This window comes from Phaseolus vulgaris, chromosome 4 (assembly GCF_051622355.1).
Source record: "Phaseolus vulgaris cultivar YP4 chromosome 4, ASM5162235v1, whole genome shotgun sequence".
Lineage (NCBI taxonomy): Eukaryota > Viridiplantae > Streptophyta > Magnoliopsida > Fabales > Fabaceae > Phaseolus > Phaseolus vulgaris.
In genome coordinates, this window is record NC_143501.1 from 48,772,203 (window position 1) to 48,785,967 (window position 13,765).

At 28.5% G+C, this 13,765-nt stretch overlaps 2 protein-coding genes across 2 annotated transcripts; both read right to left on the reverse strand.

Annotated features, from left to right (window-relative positions):
* Positions 1-365: 365 nt before the first annotated feature.
* On the reverse strand, positions 366-3,549 carry LOC150028150 (cytochrome P450 CYP736A12-like). Its single transcript, XM_090301590.1, has 2 exons — positions 2,300-3,549; positions 366-1,314 (listed from the first exon to the last, which is right to left on the reverse strand). Exons 1-2 carry the CDS (start codon positions 2,972-2,974, stop codon positions 490-492), a joined length of 1,500 nt encoding a protein of 499 aa, XP_090157716.1. The 5' UTR covers positions 2,975-3,549; the 3' UTR covers positions 366-489.
* Positions 3,550-9,699: 6,150 nt separating this feature from the next.
* On the reverse strand, positions 9,700-13,288 carry LOC137838043 (cytochrome P450 CYP736A12-like). Its single transcript, XM_090301591.1, has 2 exons — positions 12,587-13,288; positions 9,700-10,707 (listed from the first exon to the last, which is right to left on the reverse strand). The coding sequence occupies exons 1-2, from the start codon at positions 13,127-13,129 to the stop codon at positions 9,883-9,885; spliced, it is 1,368 nt and encodes a 455-aa protein (XP_090157717.1). The 5' UTR covers positions 13,130-13,288; the 3' UTR covers positions 9,700-9,882.
* Positions 13,289-13,765: the final 477 nt, after the last annotated feature.

Below are 13,765 nucleotides of genomic sequence, written 5' to 3' on the forward strand. Positions count from 1 at the left end.
ATTTTGACTATTCTACTAAATGAGATAATTTTTTCATTTTTCTTATAGTTTTTTCTTTTTTTTTTCCTCCATTTGTGTGAAAAAAAAATAGTATGCGAATGGAATCAAGATATTTCAACGTCAGAATCTTAAACTGAAAATAGTCTTTATTATTAAATTATAGAATTAGTTCTCATTTTAACAACCATTCATTGGTGGTGGTATAAGAAAAAAGCTTAATAAAAGACAATCATGTGTACTCCTCAGTCACTCAAAATAAAATGCAATGATAACAATGCAAAATATGGGTACCACAATTGCAAAATCAAAGAATCTCCCACTTGTCATAGTTTATGACACACACAAAAATAGTTATACTCAAACCATTAAATTGATAAAAACACTTGATCGCTTATTCAAATTATTTGAACACATGATTAAATGTGTCACATGTCTCAAACTAGAATTAAAATCAACCACAAACTTTGCATTATTATCCTCTCTTTTAACCTAACTAGCTAGTCGGTAAACTGGTCTAGTTAACAAATGATTCTTTCTTGGTATGCTAAGTCCAAATATCTCTTGCATGTCTAATTCATGAGAAGACATGCCTAATGGAAGCACCCAATCAAAACAATGCACCAATTGAGCCAAAACAAGGCTAAGCGTGGTTAAACCCAAATGAATCCCGGGACACCCTCTTCGACCAGACCCAAATGGTAAAATGCGAAAGTCCTTTCCACGAATATCTATGTTGTCATTCTCAAACCTTGTAGGATCGAAAATCGCAGCATTGTTCCAAACTTTAGGATCTCGTCCTATAGCCCATGCATTTACTATAATCCTTGATTTTTTCTTTATGAAATAACCATCAATGATAATATCTTCTCTACACTCACGAGGTACTAACAAAGGTGCAACCGGGTGCAACCTTAGTGTTTCCTTTACCACCATGTTCAAATAAGACAAATTTTCTAAGTCATTTTCCTCCACGTGTCTATTCATTCCAACCACATGTTCTAGCTCGTGTTGAAGTCTCTTCATCACACTTGGGTGCCTCAAGAGTTCTGACATGGCCCATTCTAACATTGTGGAAGACGTTTCTAATGCTCCAGCAATTATGTCTAATATGATAGCTTTGATGTTTGTCCTATCAATGACGTTTTGGTTGTTGTGAACTTCATTTGGTTGGTGGATGAGTGAGAGCAAAACCTCCACAAAGTCCATGTTGCATTTTTTATCTTTGTCATATGGATTACTCTCTTTGTCTTGGATTATTTGCTCAAAGCCTTTATCAAGTGACTTGCTTGCTTTCTTTAATCTTTTTGTTAGTCCCTGAACAACGTTTTCATGGATAAATATGAAAAAAAAAATATAATTATAACATATTCTTTGGTACAGATATGACAACAAACATTTGGATTTATTTATTTATGGAGTCACAAGTAATTTTTATTCAATAATAATAAATATGTCAAAAGTTAGATAAACACTAGTATGAATAAAGACGAATTTAGTTTCAATTTACACCAATTTATTTCTCGAGTTAATTGAATTTATTTTATTCCAAATTGCATTTCATTAATTAATTAAATTATGTGAAATTAAAAAGTTATATTTTTTTTTTTTAATTGCAATAATTAAAATTGAAAAAATCACATGCAACCAAAGTAAAAAAAAATCAGAAATAAACATAAAAAATATTATTAAAATATTAAAATTAAATAAAATTATTGCAAAAAACCCTAAATAATTCTAACCCATTTAAAATAAATACAAATCACATTAAAAATAAAATAAAACACAAAAACTAGCCAAGAGGCATGATTTAAAAAACCAAAATAAATAGTAAAAATGTGTCTAGTGTCATAACTTCACATTAAAAAAAAGGAAAACTAAAACTTTATAACATACCACTTAATACATCTTTAATAAAATAATATTTAAAAAAATAATCTAGAAAACGTGTTTCCAAATATTATTTTATTAAAAAAAAAACTTAAAATTCGTATTATGAGATATAACTTGAGCAAGTGCCGGAACCCTCAGCACAGCCAAGATGTAATGGTTGTTCAATAAGCAGTTAATAAGAACCTCAATTACTATCATTTTAGTATTAATATAAAAGAAGAATTAAATATATTTTCATATAAACAAAATTAGTTTTCATAATTTATCCAAATTTTAGACTTTTTAAATATTTATAAAAGAAATATTAAATTTGTCATTTTATAAATTTTTATATATATTATATATTATAATGCATGCATATATACTATAACAAGTTTTAGTTGCAACATATATATAATTAAATTGATACCTGAAGATCAAACACTCTTAGCCAGGGAATGTAATCTGCAAGATTAAAAGCTCCAATCAAGTTGAGAGCCTCTTGAATAAGGTTTTTCAGGTCCAATCTATCATCTTTTGCACACCCCAACACCATTTTAAACACCATCTTCTCCATCAGCTCCCCCAGCAACTCACTCAGATCAACAACCTCACCAGATGCTGCAGAATGTTTCAGAGACTTCACCAACACTCCCAACTCCTCTCTCCTCATAGGAGCAAACATCTCAACCCTTGAGGCACTCAGAAGCTGCACAGTGCACACTTTTCTCATGTTGCGCCAGTATGCACTGTACTCAGAAAAAGCCAAACCCTTGCTGCCATGTGAAAGGAAGTCAGAGGCTTGGATTTTGGGTCTGCTGGCAAAAACAGTGTCATGGGTTTTGAGGAACAGTTCTGCAGTTTCTGGGGAAGAAACCACTATGGCTGGGATCTGCCCTAGCTTTAAGGACATTATGGGACCATATTTTGTGGCAAGGGATTGAAGGGTTCGATGTGGGAGTTTTCCTAGCATGTGAAGGTTACCAATTATTGGCAAGGGTTTGGGACCTGGTGCAGTTTTTCCATCATGTTTCTTTTGGAACAGAAAAACAATGAATGAGATTAAGAGAAGTATTATAGGGATAGCTAGTGCTTGAAACAACATTTCTAAATTGTTTATTTGCTTGATGAGAATTAAGAGATGAGTTTAGGGTATTTATAGACCTTAATATATAACATACTGTACATAGAGAGAGACTTTCAAATGTATTAGAATAAGTGATTTTGTAAGAATTTTAGAACAAACATTTTGTTAGAAATTTTAGAATAAACATTTGAAATTTTAGAAAAAAACTTCTTTATTTTATTCAGATTTTAAAATAAACTTTTAAAATTTAACTAAAGTTAAAAAATCTTCTTTATTTTATTTAATTTTTATAAAAAAATTTAAAAAATCGTTATAAAATTTTAAAATAAATCTCTAAAATTTAACGTTGGAAATCTGTTATAAAAAATAATAATAATAGAAGATATTTTAGATTGCGCAGGAAAACAATTTGTATTTTATATAAATCTTTTTGTGACCAAAAATTGATCAGGAGAAATTTTAAAAAATGTCGTTTTCAAATGGTAGCTGCAAATTTCTTAATTCAGTACTCCTTTCCATAAGTCCTTGAATTGTATATAGTAATTTAATAAAAATTAGGTTAATATAATTAGAAATTGTATATTTATTTATTTATTAAGTAACATAGACCAATTGTTTTCCTTCTGTCTTTGGTGGTCCTGAACCCTAAGATAGTTGCCATTATGATTGGTCAGCAAGGAATGGGAAACTACATCTCAGCTGGGTCCAAGTGCTTTGCCTTAATTGGCATCAAATTTATGTGAAACCTAACAATAATTTGATTATTCTTAATTGTTATTACGAAATTCAAACTCAACTAAACTTCACCTTTTATTATGTGTTGGAATAATTTTGTGAGTTTTGCTTTTTTAAGTCTTGTGATGGAAAGTGTATGAATTTATTCTAATTATATTATGATTTATTTGAAATGTAAGATTTGGGATTATTGGGTGTTTGAATATGAATATATAGATATATAGTTTAGTATATAAGCTCATTGAGAGAGTATTTGTCTAATCATAAGCAAGGTGGTATCTATTTTGGCTGTTAGATTTTGTAAAAATATAGATTCGGAATTGAATTCTCGAAAGAAGGCTTCAAAAAATATAAGTTTTTATGAAAGTTAAATCAGTAATTTTTTTTGATTAAGTGAGATAATTTTTCTTAAGTGAAATATCCTCACTCAAGCTAAAAGTAGACAGTGAATTTTGGGTTGTTCCTAAACTTATTTTCACTAAAGTGAAGTTTTTTAACTCAAGTTAAAAAATAGAGTCTCTCGTATTCATTTTCGCTCAAGCGAGAGCAAATCTTGCTCAAGAAAAAATGGGGCTAAAGTTTGGGGTGCTCTTGGATTTATTTTCACTCAAACGACGAGATTTTTACTAAGGTGAGACTCATTTATGCTCAAGCTAAAAAAAACTTCAATTTTGAAAAATTGCTTCTAAAACACTGTTTTATTATTGTCTATTACTTTGTTAAATTTATTTGAAATTTTAGTCATATATGTAATTGAAAAAGCATTTGATTATATGTTTATGTAATTTCTTGAATATTTTTGGATTTTTAAAATTCTAAACTTTGTATGTTTTAATGGTGTATTGATGTATGGTATGGAATATGATTTATGTGAAAATGTAACCAAGACATAGTATTTTTAGGAAAGCAAACACCGTGTTGATATTGTTAGGAGAGTGTATTTATTTGTGAGTACTATGTGAAAGGGACGATCCTGACTCTAGTGATATTTTGGAATCATGTAGATGACAGGTATCAGGTGGCGAGTATCGAGAGAGGTTCATATGACTGAGTATGCAGTTTGAAAGAACTTATCAAAGCAAATTATATGGAATTACCCGTATCATATGTGATGGATTTCCTGAAGGGAAGACTATATGTTGTGATGAGAACATGATAACATGACAAGTGCAAGTCTCTAAGTGCTATAATTTCAATAAATGGTTCTTCCAAAAGTAGAGTCAAATGTCTATGTGTGGATGTCAGTAGATTTCTAGCATGAGTTATGTCGAACATGTGAAAAAATGTAGACACTTGATTGTGTAGTACATAAAAAATTGTGATTGCATTCATTGGATTAAATGAAGTGTGATGTTTCAGATGTTATAATGAAATACTAGTTTACCCATTTTCTTTTGTCTATGGTTATTATTATTTTTTAAAACCGAAGATGATCGTGCTTTACAAAAAGAGTAGAGATTATAAGTAATGGATCTTATTATTGAGGAGCCGGAGAGTTAATAGAGATTTTTTAAAAAATTTGAATCTTTTGATGTATATACATTTTTAAATCTCTATAAAAAGGGAAAATAATTTTTAATGTAATATTGTGAGTAGTTAGAGTAGCGAAAATGGATGTTACAATATTTCCTCTTTTTACTATAATGTAACCAAAAAATGATATCAAAATATTTTAACTATATATGGTAAAATTAATAAATTAGCTATCATTTTTATATTTTAAATATATATTACTATCTTTTATATTTTAATATATGTGGTTAGTATCTTTAAAAAAAATTATCTTTTACCCATTACTTTAATTTTATAAGAACAATTAATTATTGTATTATTATTAATATATGTACTCTCTAGTTTCTTTATCACTTTAAATTAAAAATAATAATATTATAAAAGAAATAACTAATGTTTCACTACTTAAACTTATATAAAATTACATATAATAAGAATTACAAAAATAAATACTTAGTTAATGTTCTCGTCGGTTGACTCGCTTGTCGGTTGACTCGAACGGCAGTCTATGCCCCGTCTGTCTCCGCCTGTGAATCATGCTTCCTAGGGTTGAAGAACATTTTACCTGCAAAGACAAAGGGCGTCTTGGCGGCCGTTTGCACTCTCACACTCAAGTCAGTACTGGAGCAAAAAACAATAAGTGTATAAAGTATTTTCAGTCTTAGAAACTGTGTACATTGCTAGGGTTCTTACCACCCTTTATATAGGTTGTAACTAGGGTTTACTTCTGTTCTGTTACCCACATCTAGGGTTCCTTGGAGAATGTTCATGCGCCGCTATTACACAATCTTAGCATAATCTGGCACATAGGACTTCCCTTTACTGGAGTGCAACGACTAACAGAATGGTCGCCAAGGTACCAACTCATGCACCAATGCGGCGGGGTCATCTGTTCTATGGGTGCCCCAAGTATTCGTGTGCCATGCATGCAGCCTACCCTTGGAAACCCTAACTCTAATGGGCCTTAGCGCCTCTAAGAGTTATTTACTTGTGTTGTGCACAAATGTGTCATACACCCCACATGCATGGATCCCTTGTGACTTAGGCTTTCTGATATCTGAGTGTTTTATCTAATAACTAATATGATTTCTAGGGCCCACCTTACGTGGTCCATCTTTACTATTTGACACCGATGTCTGATGTCTGAGGTCCTCTCTGGAGTCGATGACCGAGGACTAGTCGATACAGTTAAATTTTAAGTCATTTATAAGTATGAATATTTTCAATTGAGTCAAATAGTCTCACATTATCTAGGAGATGAGATCAAGTATAATTTTAATACATATTTCTTTCTTAGTACTTTAAAACATTTTGTAAGGATAAAATCGTAACAAAACTTTTTGACGTGATTGACTGATGTTATCTCAAAATATTTGAGGTTGAAATATGGGTGTAATCTATGACAATTGAAAAATGATTTCAAATATATTAAATGATATGGATACAAGATTTCTATAAAAAAATCAATATCAATTGTGTTTTTTCTAATTCTTATTTGTTTGTCTATGTAAAGGTGTATAACCTTTATTTTGTCTTTTCAGATTTTAGTCTTTATTGATTGACTTTTTATTTTCCATTTTCTCTCCTTAGCTAGACCTAGATGAGTATAATAATTGTATATATTCAGACTATTTGTTTTGATTTCAATAGAAAAATAGAAGAATTATTCCTTCTCACATCTCTTTTTTTTATCAACAACAACAACTAAATAAAAGTGAACCACTTCAGGGGTGGATCAACCCTTATACAAGAAATACATAATCCAACGTCTAACACGACCCTCCAAACCAAACAGGCAAGTCCACACTAAGAACCTAAAAACCTAAAAAACATCAAATAACCAAACGCATATATTCCAAAGGTTTCAAACACCAACTGGAAAAGGAAACCAAAGCAGTGCGCGTCTCTTGCCTTCATTTTTCTCTTTTGTTCATCTTTGTTCTATTTTATATTAAAAGACAACTCTCATTATCTTTAGTCCTTGACTATGGGCTTGTTCAGTAACATCCAGCCGTCTCACATTGCTTATGAGTCGAGATCATGGATAATTTAATTACACATTACTCTTATAATCCTTCAAAACGTAATGAAACTTTGAGCTCCAAAGTGGACAATATTTTGGATGCAGTAATTGATAAGTTAGCTAATTTATGATTTATTCATAGAAAATCTTTTCATTGGTATAATAGGTTTCCATCTAGTCTGTTCTTGGAATTCTTTATGAATATGTATAGTCTACATATGTATCTTTTTTGTTAACATGTGAGTTTTTGTCTAGTCTCCTTAATAAAATATTTTTTTATGTGATGACAAATGATTGTTGTTACTTGAAGTATCAACATCTGATATTTTAAGTTATATAATGATGTCTAATATGAAAATTTTTATTTAATAAAAAAAGTAAGCAATATTTTGAATGAGTGATTATTCCTAATTATTTTATCTCAACAGAAATCAAAACGAAATTATTAAAATTTTAAAATAAATAGTTTATTATGCATTAGTATACTTAAGAGGTGGTAAAAATCTTCTCATTTACGTCAGAAGAAAATTCCGTTTTTCCTCAAATATATGCATATCAAATCTACACTAAATAAAATAAAACCAGAATATGTGGATACTTACAAATGATGAACATACATATTTTACTATATACCTGCAAGGGTTTAAATAGTTATTAATATTAATTAAATATGTTAGAGTTTGATTTTTAATGTATACGGTAAGATTAATAAATTAGCTGTTAATTTATAGTTTGTAGTTCATTCTTTTTATATTTCAATATATTTGGTCAGTATCTTTAATTTTTTATCTATTATTAATTATTTAATTTTATAAAAAAAATTCATTATCGTTAATTATTAATTAATATTTGTATTCTTTAATTTTTGTATGTACTTTAAATTAAAAAAAAAATACTATAAAAGAAATAACTAATGTTTCATTACTTAAAGCTTATATAAAAATTACATATATAATATGAAAGGTAAGAAATTGATTGTTTATAAAAAAATTATCTTATTTATCAACACTTTATTTATCATGGATTGGATCGAATTTGGTCGAATTCAGATCCAATTTGATCAATCTAATATTATCTAAATTGAATATTTTAAATTTTATATCCGGTCATTTAATTTATTGAGTTAGTCAAATATAAATTACAAGTTAATTTGAACAAATTATTCAGATTATGAATTCATATCAAGTTATTTTTTTAATAAAATATTTTATTTTAAATAAATGAAATAAATACACCAAATCTTTAAAAAAAATCATATGTGTGATTTTAATGATTATTTAATTTTATATAGTTTATTATTAAATTTTAAAAAGTATTAACCAAAAATAAATTTTAAAATTTAAAATATACTTACAAATTTATAAATATTAAAATATTCTTTTTAAGATTAGTTTAGATACTCATAAATTCTAATCTATGATCCAAATTCAACCCTTATTATTTGTTTTAATCAACTTTATTTATTTAGTACTACCTGTCACTGGACCAAACCTGACCTTGTGTAGATGGGTCGAATGCATTCTATTTACAGAAGCCTAAATGTTTTAACACCACATTCTATTTCTTTTTGAGTAAATATTAAATTTCATATTTATGTGAATCTTACAAATTTTGTTCTATTTATTATGTTATTACGTTAATTCATCTTATAATTCTTCTTTTTTCATTGACTTCATTATTATTGAGTAACCAAACTATCATAATTGATCTCGTTTATTTTAAATGATTTTTATTTAAAAAAATAAGATAGGTTTTATTGATGGAACCATAGATACTCCCACTCATATTAGCTTATTATTTTTAGCATGGCAGAGAGCCAATATGTTGGTTGTTTCCTGGATGCTCAATGTTGTTTGTTCATCCATTGTACAGAGTATCATTTGTATGGATGATACCTTTGACATATGGGAATGATTTAAAGGAAAGGTTCTCATAAGGAGACATGATTTATATTTCTTATTGTCAAGAGATGATTTCTTCTTACAAACAATATTCTAATAATGAAGAGCAAAATCATGAAAGTTCAAAGACAAAAGTGTAGTCTCGACAGATTGGTTTTACCCCTGAGTAGTATCAAACAACAACAAAATTAATTACATTTTGACAACAATGATATTTATGCATTTTATAACAATTATATGAATTTTGTCAGTTACCCAGAGCTTTTTAAATTTATTGATTTTAACTACTATACTAAAGAAGGAATCATTGTGTAAATGAAATCAAGATAGTTAAATTAGGGAATCTTAAACTGAAAATTGTCTTCATTAGTAAATTATCAATTGAACTAGCTCTTATTTTAAGAACTATTCGTTGGTGATAGTATGAGACAAAAGCTAAATAAAAGACAATTGTGTTGGCTCTTCACTCGTCCAACATAAAATGCAATGACATCGATGGAAAATATGGATACAACAATTGTAAAAATAGATAAACTCTCACCCGTCACGAGTTGTGTCACAAACAAAAATAGTTATACTTAAACCATTGAACTGATAAAACTCTTGATAACTTACATCGAAAAACAAAATCATTATTCAAATTATTTTATCATATGGCTAAATGTGTAATATGTCTCAAATTGAAATTGGAATTGAAATCAACCACAAACATATCTAGATTGACCTTGCTTTCCATTATTATCCTCTATCTTAACCTAACCAGTTAGTCGATAAACCGGTCTAACTAACAAATGCTTCTTTCTTGGTGTGGTGAGTCCAAATATCTCTTGCATGTCTAACTCATCACAAGACATGCCCAATGGAAGCACCCAATCAAAACAATGCACCAATTGAGCCAAAATAAGGCTAAACGTGGTTAAACCCAAATGAATCCCGGGACACCCTCTTCGACCAGACCCAAATGGTAAAATGCGAAAGTCCTTTCCACGAATATCTATGTTGTCATTCTCAAACCTTGTAGGATTGAAAATCGCAGCATTGTTCCAAACTTTAGGATCCCGTCCTATAGCCCATGCATTTACTATAATCCTTGATTTTTTCTTTATGAAATAACCATCAATGATAACATCTTCTCTACACTCACGAGGTACTAACAAAGGTGCAACCGGGTGCAACCTTAGTGTTTCCTTTACCACCATGTTCAAATAAGACAAATTTTCTAAATCATTTTCCTCCACGTGTCTATTCATTCCAACCACATGTTCTAGCTCGTGTTGAAGTCTCTTCATCACACTTGGGTGCCTCAAAAGTTCTGACATGGCCCATTCTATCGTTGTGTAAGATGTGTCCAATGCTGCAGTGATTATGTCTAATATGATAGCTTTGACATTTGTCCTATCAATGATGTTTTCGTTGTTGTGAACATCATTGGATTGGTGCATGAGTGACACCAAAATCTCCACAAAGTCCATATTACGTTTATTATCTTTGTCATATGAATTTCTCTCGTGATCTTGGATTATTTGCTCCAATACTTCGTCAAATAATTTACTTGCTTTCTTTAATCTTTTTGTTATTCCCTAAACAATAGTTACATATGTATAAATATTCCATATTCATAAAATAAAATAGCACATATAATTCATTTATATTATTTCGTACAAATGTGATAACAAACATTTTGGTTTATATATTTTGGTTTATTTATTTATGGAGTCGCATGCAAATTTTATTTAATAAAAAAATGTAAAATTTAGATAAACACTAATATAAATAAGTGACAAACTTACTAGTACAATTTTTTTAGCACAATTTTACTTCAATTTTTTTTTTTTATATTTTCTGAAGTTGTGTTTACTTGTTTTCAAGATTTTTGTTTAAATCAAATTATGCCTAATGACACTTCTTTTAGGTTAAACTTTTTTTAATTATTTTTCTAAATTCGTGCCTAGTGTGACGTTTTTTAGTTTATTAAAAGTTTTTATTTGTTATCGTACCACTAGGCAGTTTTCTCTTTTTTTAAAAAAAAAGTAAAATCGTGTGTCTAGGCACGTTTTGTGCTTTTTTATGATTTTTTATTTATTTTAAATGGTTTTGCAGTTTTTCGGGTTTTTTCAATAATTTTTTTTTGTCATTTTCAAGTTATAAAATTGTGATGTTTTTGGTTGAGGTTGGGTGTGTTTTTTAACTTAAAAAAAATATTTAATATAATTTCATAATTTTTATTTTTTGAATAATTTAATTAAGTAATGAAATGCAATAAAATTAATAGATTATAATCTAGGGAAAAAATCAGGATTATTGATCTAATTATGTCTCTCTCACATTAATTTTAAACATTGAATAAGATCAAATACTAATTAAATGAATTTGTATAAGTTCGGTTGAGAAATGATAGATAGTATATGTTTGACTTGTGTTAGAAGCTTGTAGATTGGTTTAGTGAATTTTGTATAAGGTTGAGATATGTCTGAAATACCTTATTTATTTATTATTTTTACTGATAAAAATAACTAAATGAATTATTTAACTTAAAATAAGTAAAAAAAAATTCAAATTTTATTGTTGGAATGAAGGTGATAATAGCAAAAAATTCTCGGACAACGAAAAATATTTTTCATAAAATCTATTTTCTCCATTAATTGAATTTATTTTATTACAATAAAGGCTTTATATTATTACTAGTGTTTCAAATTTTCCAAATTGCATTCCATTAATTACTGTATTTCATTAATTGATTAAATTATCTAAAATTACAAAATTATATTCAAGAACTTTTTAAAAGAATTAAATAATTAAAATTGAAAAAATCATGCCCAACCAAAGTAAAACAAAAAATCACAATAAACATAAAAAATATATTATTAAAACTTGAAAAAAAAATTATTACAAAAACCCTAAAAAATAATACTTTTTAACCAAAAAGACGACAGTTTTTAACCATTCTTAAGAGCCACGCAACTTTATATTTTTCAATCTATGATCGATGATGGCTTAAAGTTGCAACTATTACTGGAATATATTTATCTAATGAAGACAGTTTTTTTGTTCACTTTAATCCAAATTTTCTAAACTTTTTTTATTTATCATATTTATCATTTATATTAGTTACTATAATCACTAATTGTGTTTTAATTCGAATAGAAAATATTATGATTTGCGTATACTGTTCTAAATTTTTCTATATTCTTTAGCAGCATTATGTAAAAGTAGTTCACAGAAAATTGTTTATACCAAATATTCATATCAATTTATTATAATGGTACATTTTTTTTCAATTTTTGCATATAGATAAATTTCAAAAGAATTATGAGTAGAATTTACTCATAATTATTAATATTTAAAATAATTTTTAAATTAATATTAAAATTTTAATTACTAATATTTTAATTCTAAATTAGTTTGTAACACTAAACACTAAAGAGTATATAACATATATAATTGAATTGAATTTGATACCTGAGGATCAAAAAACCCTAGCCAAGGCATGTAATCTGCAAGATTAAAAGCTCCAACCAAGTTCATCACCTCTTGAATAAGCTTTTTCAAGTCCAATCTATCATCTTTCACACGCCCCAACATCATTCTAAACACCATCTTCTCCACCACCTCCGCCACCAACTCACTCAGATCCACCACCTCACCAGATGCAGCAGAACGTTTCAGAGACTTCACCAACACTCCCAACTCCTCTCTCCTCATAGGAGCAAACATCTCAACCCTTGAGACACTCAGAAGCTGCACAGTGCACACTTTTCTCATGTTGCGCCAGTATGCACTGTACTCAGAAAAAGCCAAACCCTTGCTGCCATGTGAAAGGAATTCAGAGGCTTGGATCTTGGGTCTGCTGGCAAAAACAGTGTCATGGGTTTTGAGGAACGGTTCTGCAGTTTCTGGGGAAGAGACCACTATGGCTGGGACCTGCCCCAGCTTTAAGGACATTATAGGACCATATTTTGTGGCAAGGGATTGAAGGTTTCGATGTGGGAGTTTTCCTAGCATGTGAAGGTTACCTATAATTGGCAAGGGTTTGGGACCTGGTGCAGTTTTTCTATCATTTTTCTTTTGGAAAAAAAAAACAATGAATGAGAGAATATGGTCACAAGAAATATTGTAGGGATAGCTACTTCTTGAAGCAACATTGTTTACTTGTTTCTTTGCTTGATGAAAAATAAGAGATGAGTTTAGGGTATTTATACACAACAAGATGTGAAAATAAAATTATATATATATATAGATTTTAATAAAAGGTAAATAATAACTGGAGGAAAAATATTTTTTTATATAAATAAAGTGTAATAATAAATATTTTTTATATATATAAAATGTTATAGTTAAAATTCCAGATAGATTAATACCTTTAAAAGTATAAATTGTATTTTAAATTTATAATGAATAATTTAAATTATGATATTAAAATATTTCATTTTTTATTCTGATTTAACAAAAAAACAAACAGGAGAAATTTTATAAAAAACAATTGTCGTTTTCAAATTTCTTAATACAGTAAAGTGGCCAGCTACTTTCCTGAAATTGTATACAGTATTTAATAAAAGTTACTTTAATTGTATATTTATTTATTTTTCCTTCTATTTTTGTGGCTCTGAGATAGTTGCCATTATGATTGGTCTGCAAGGA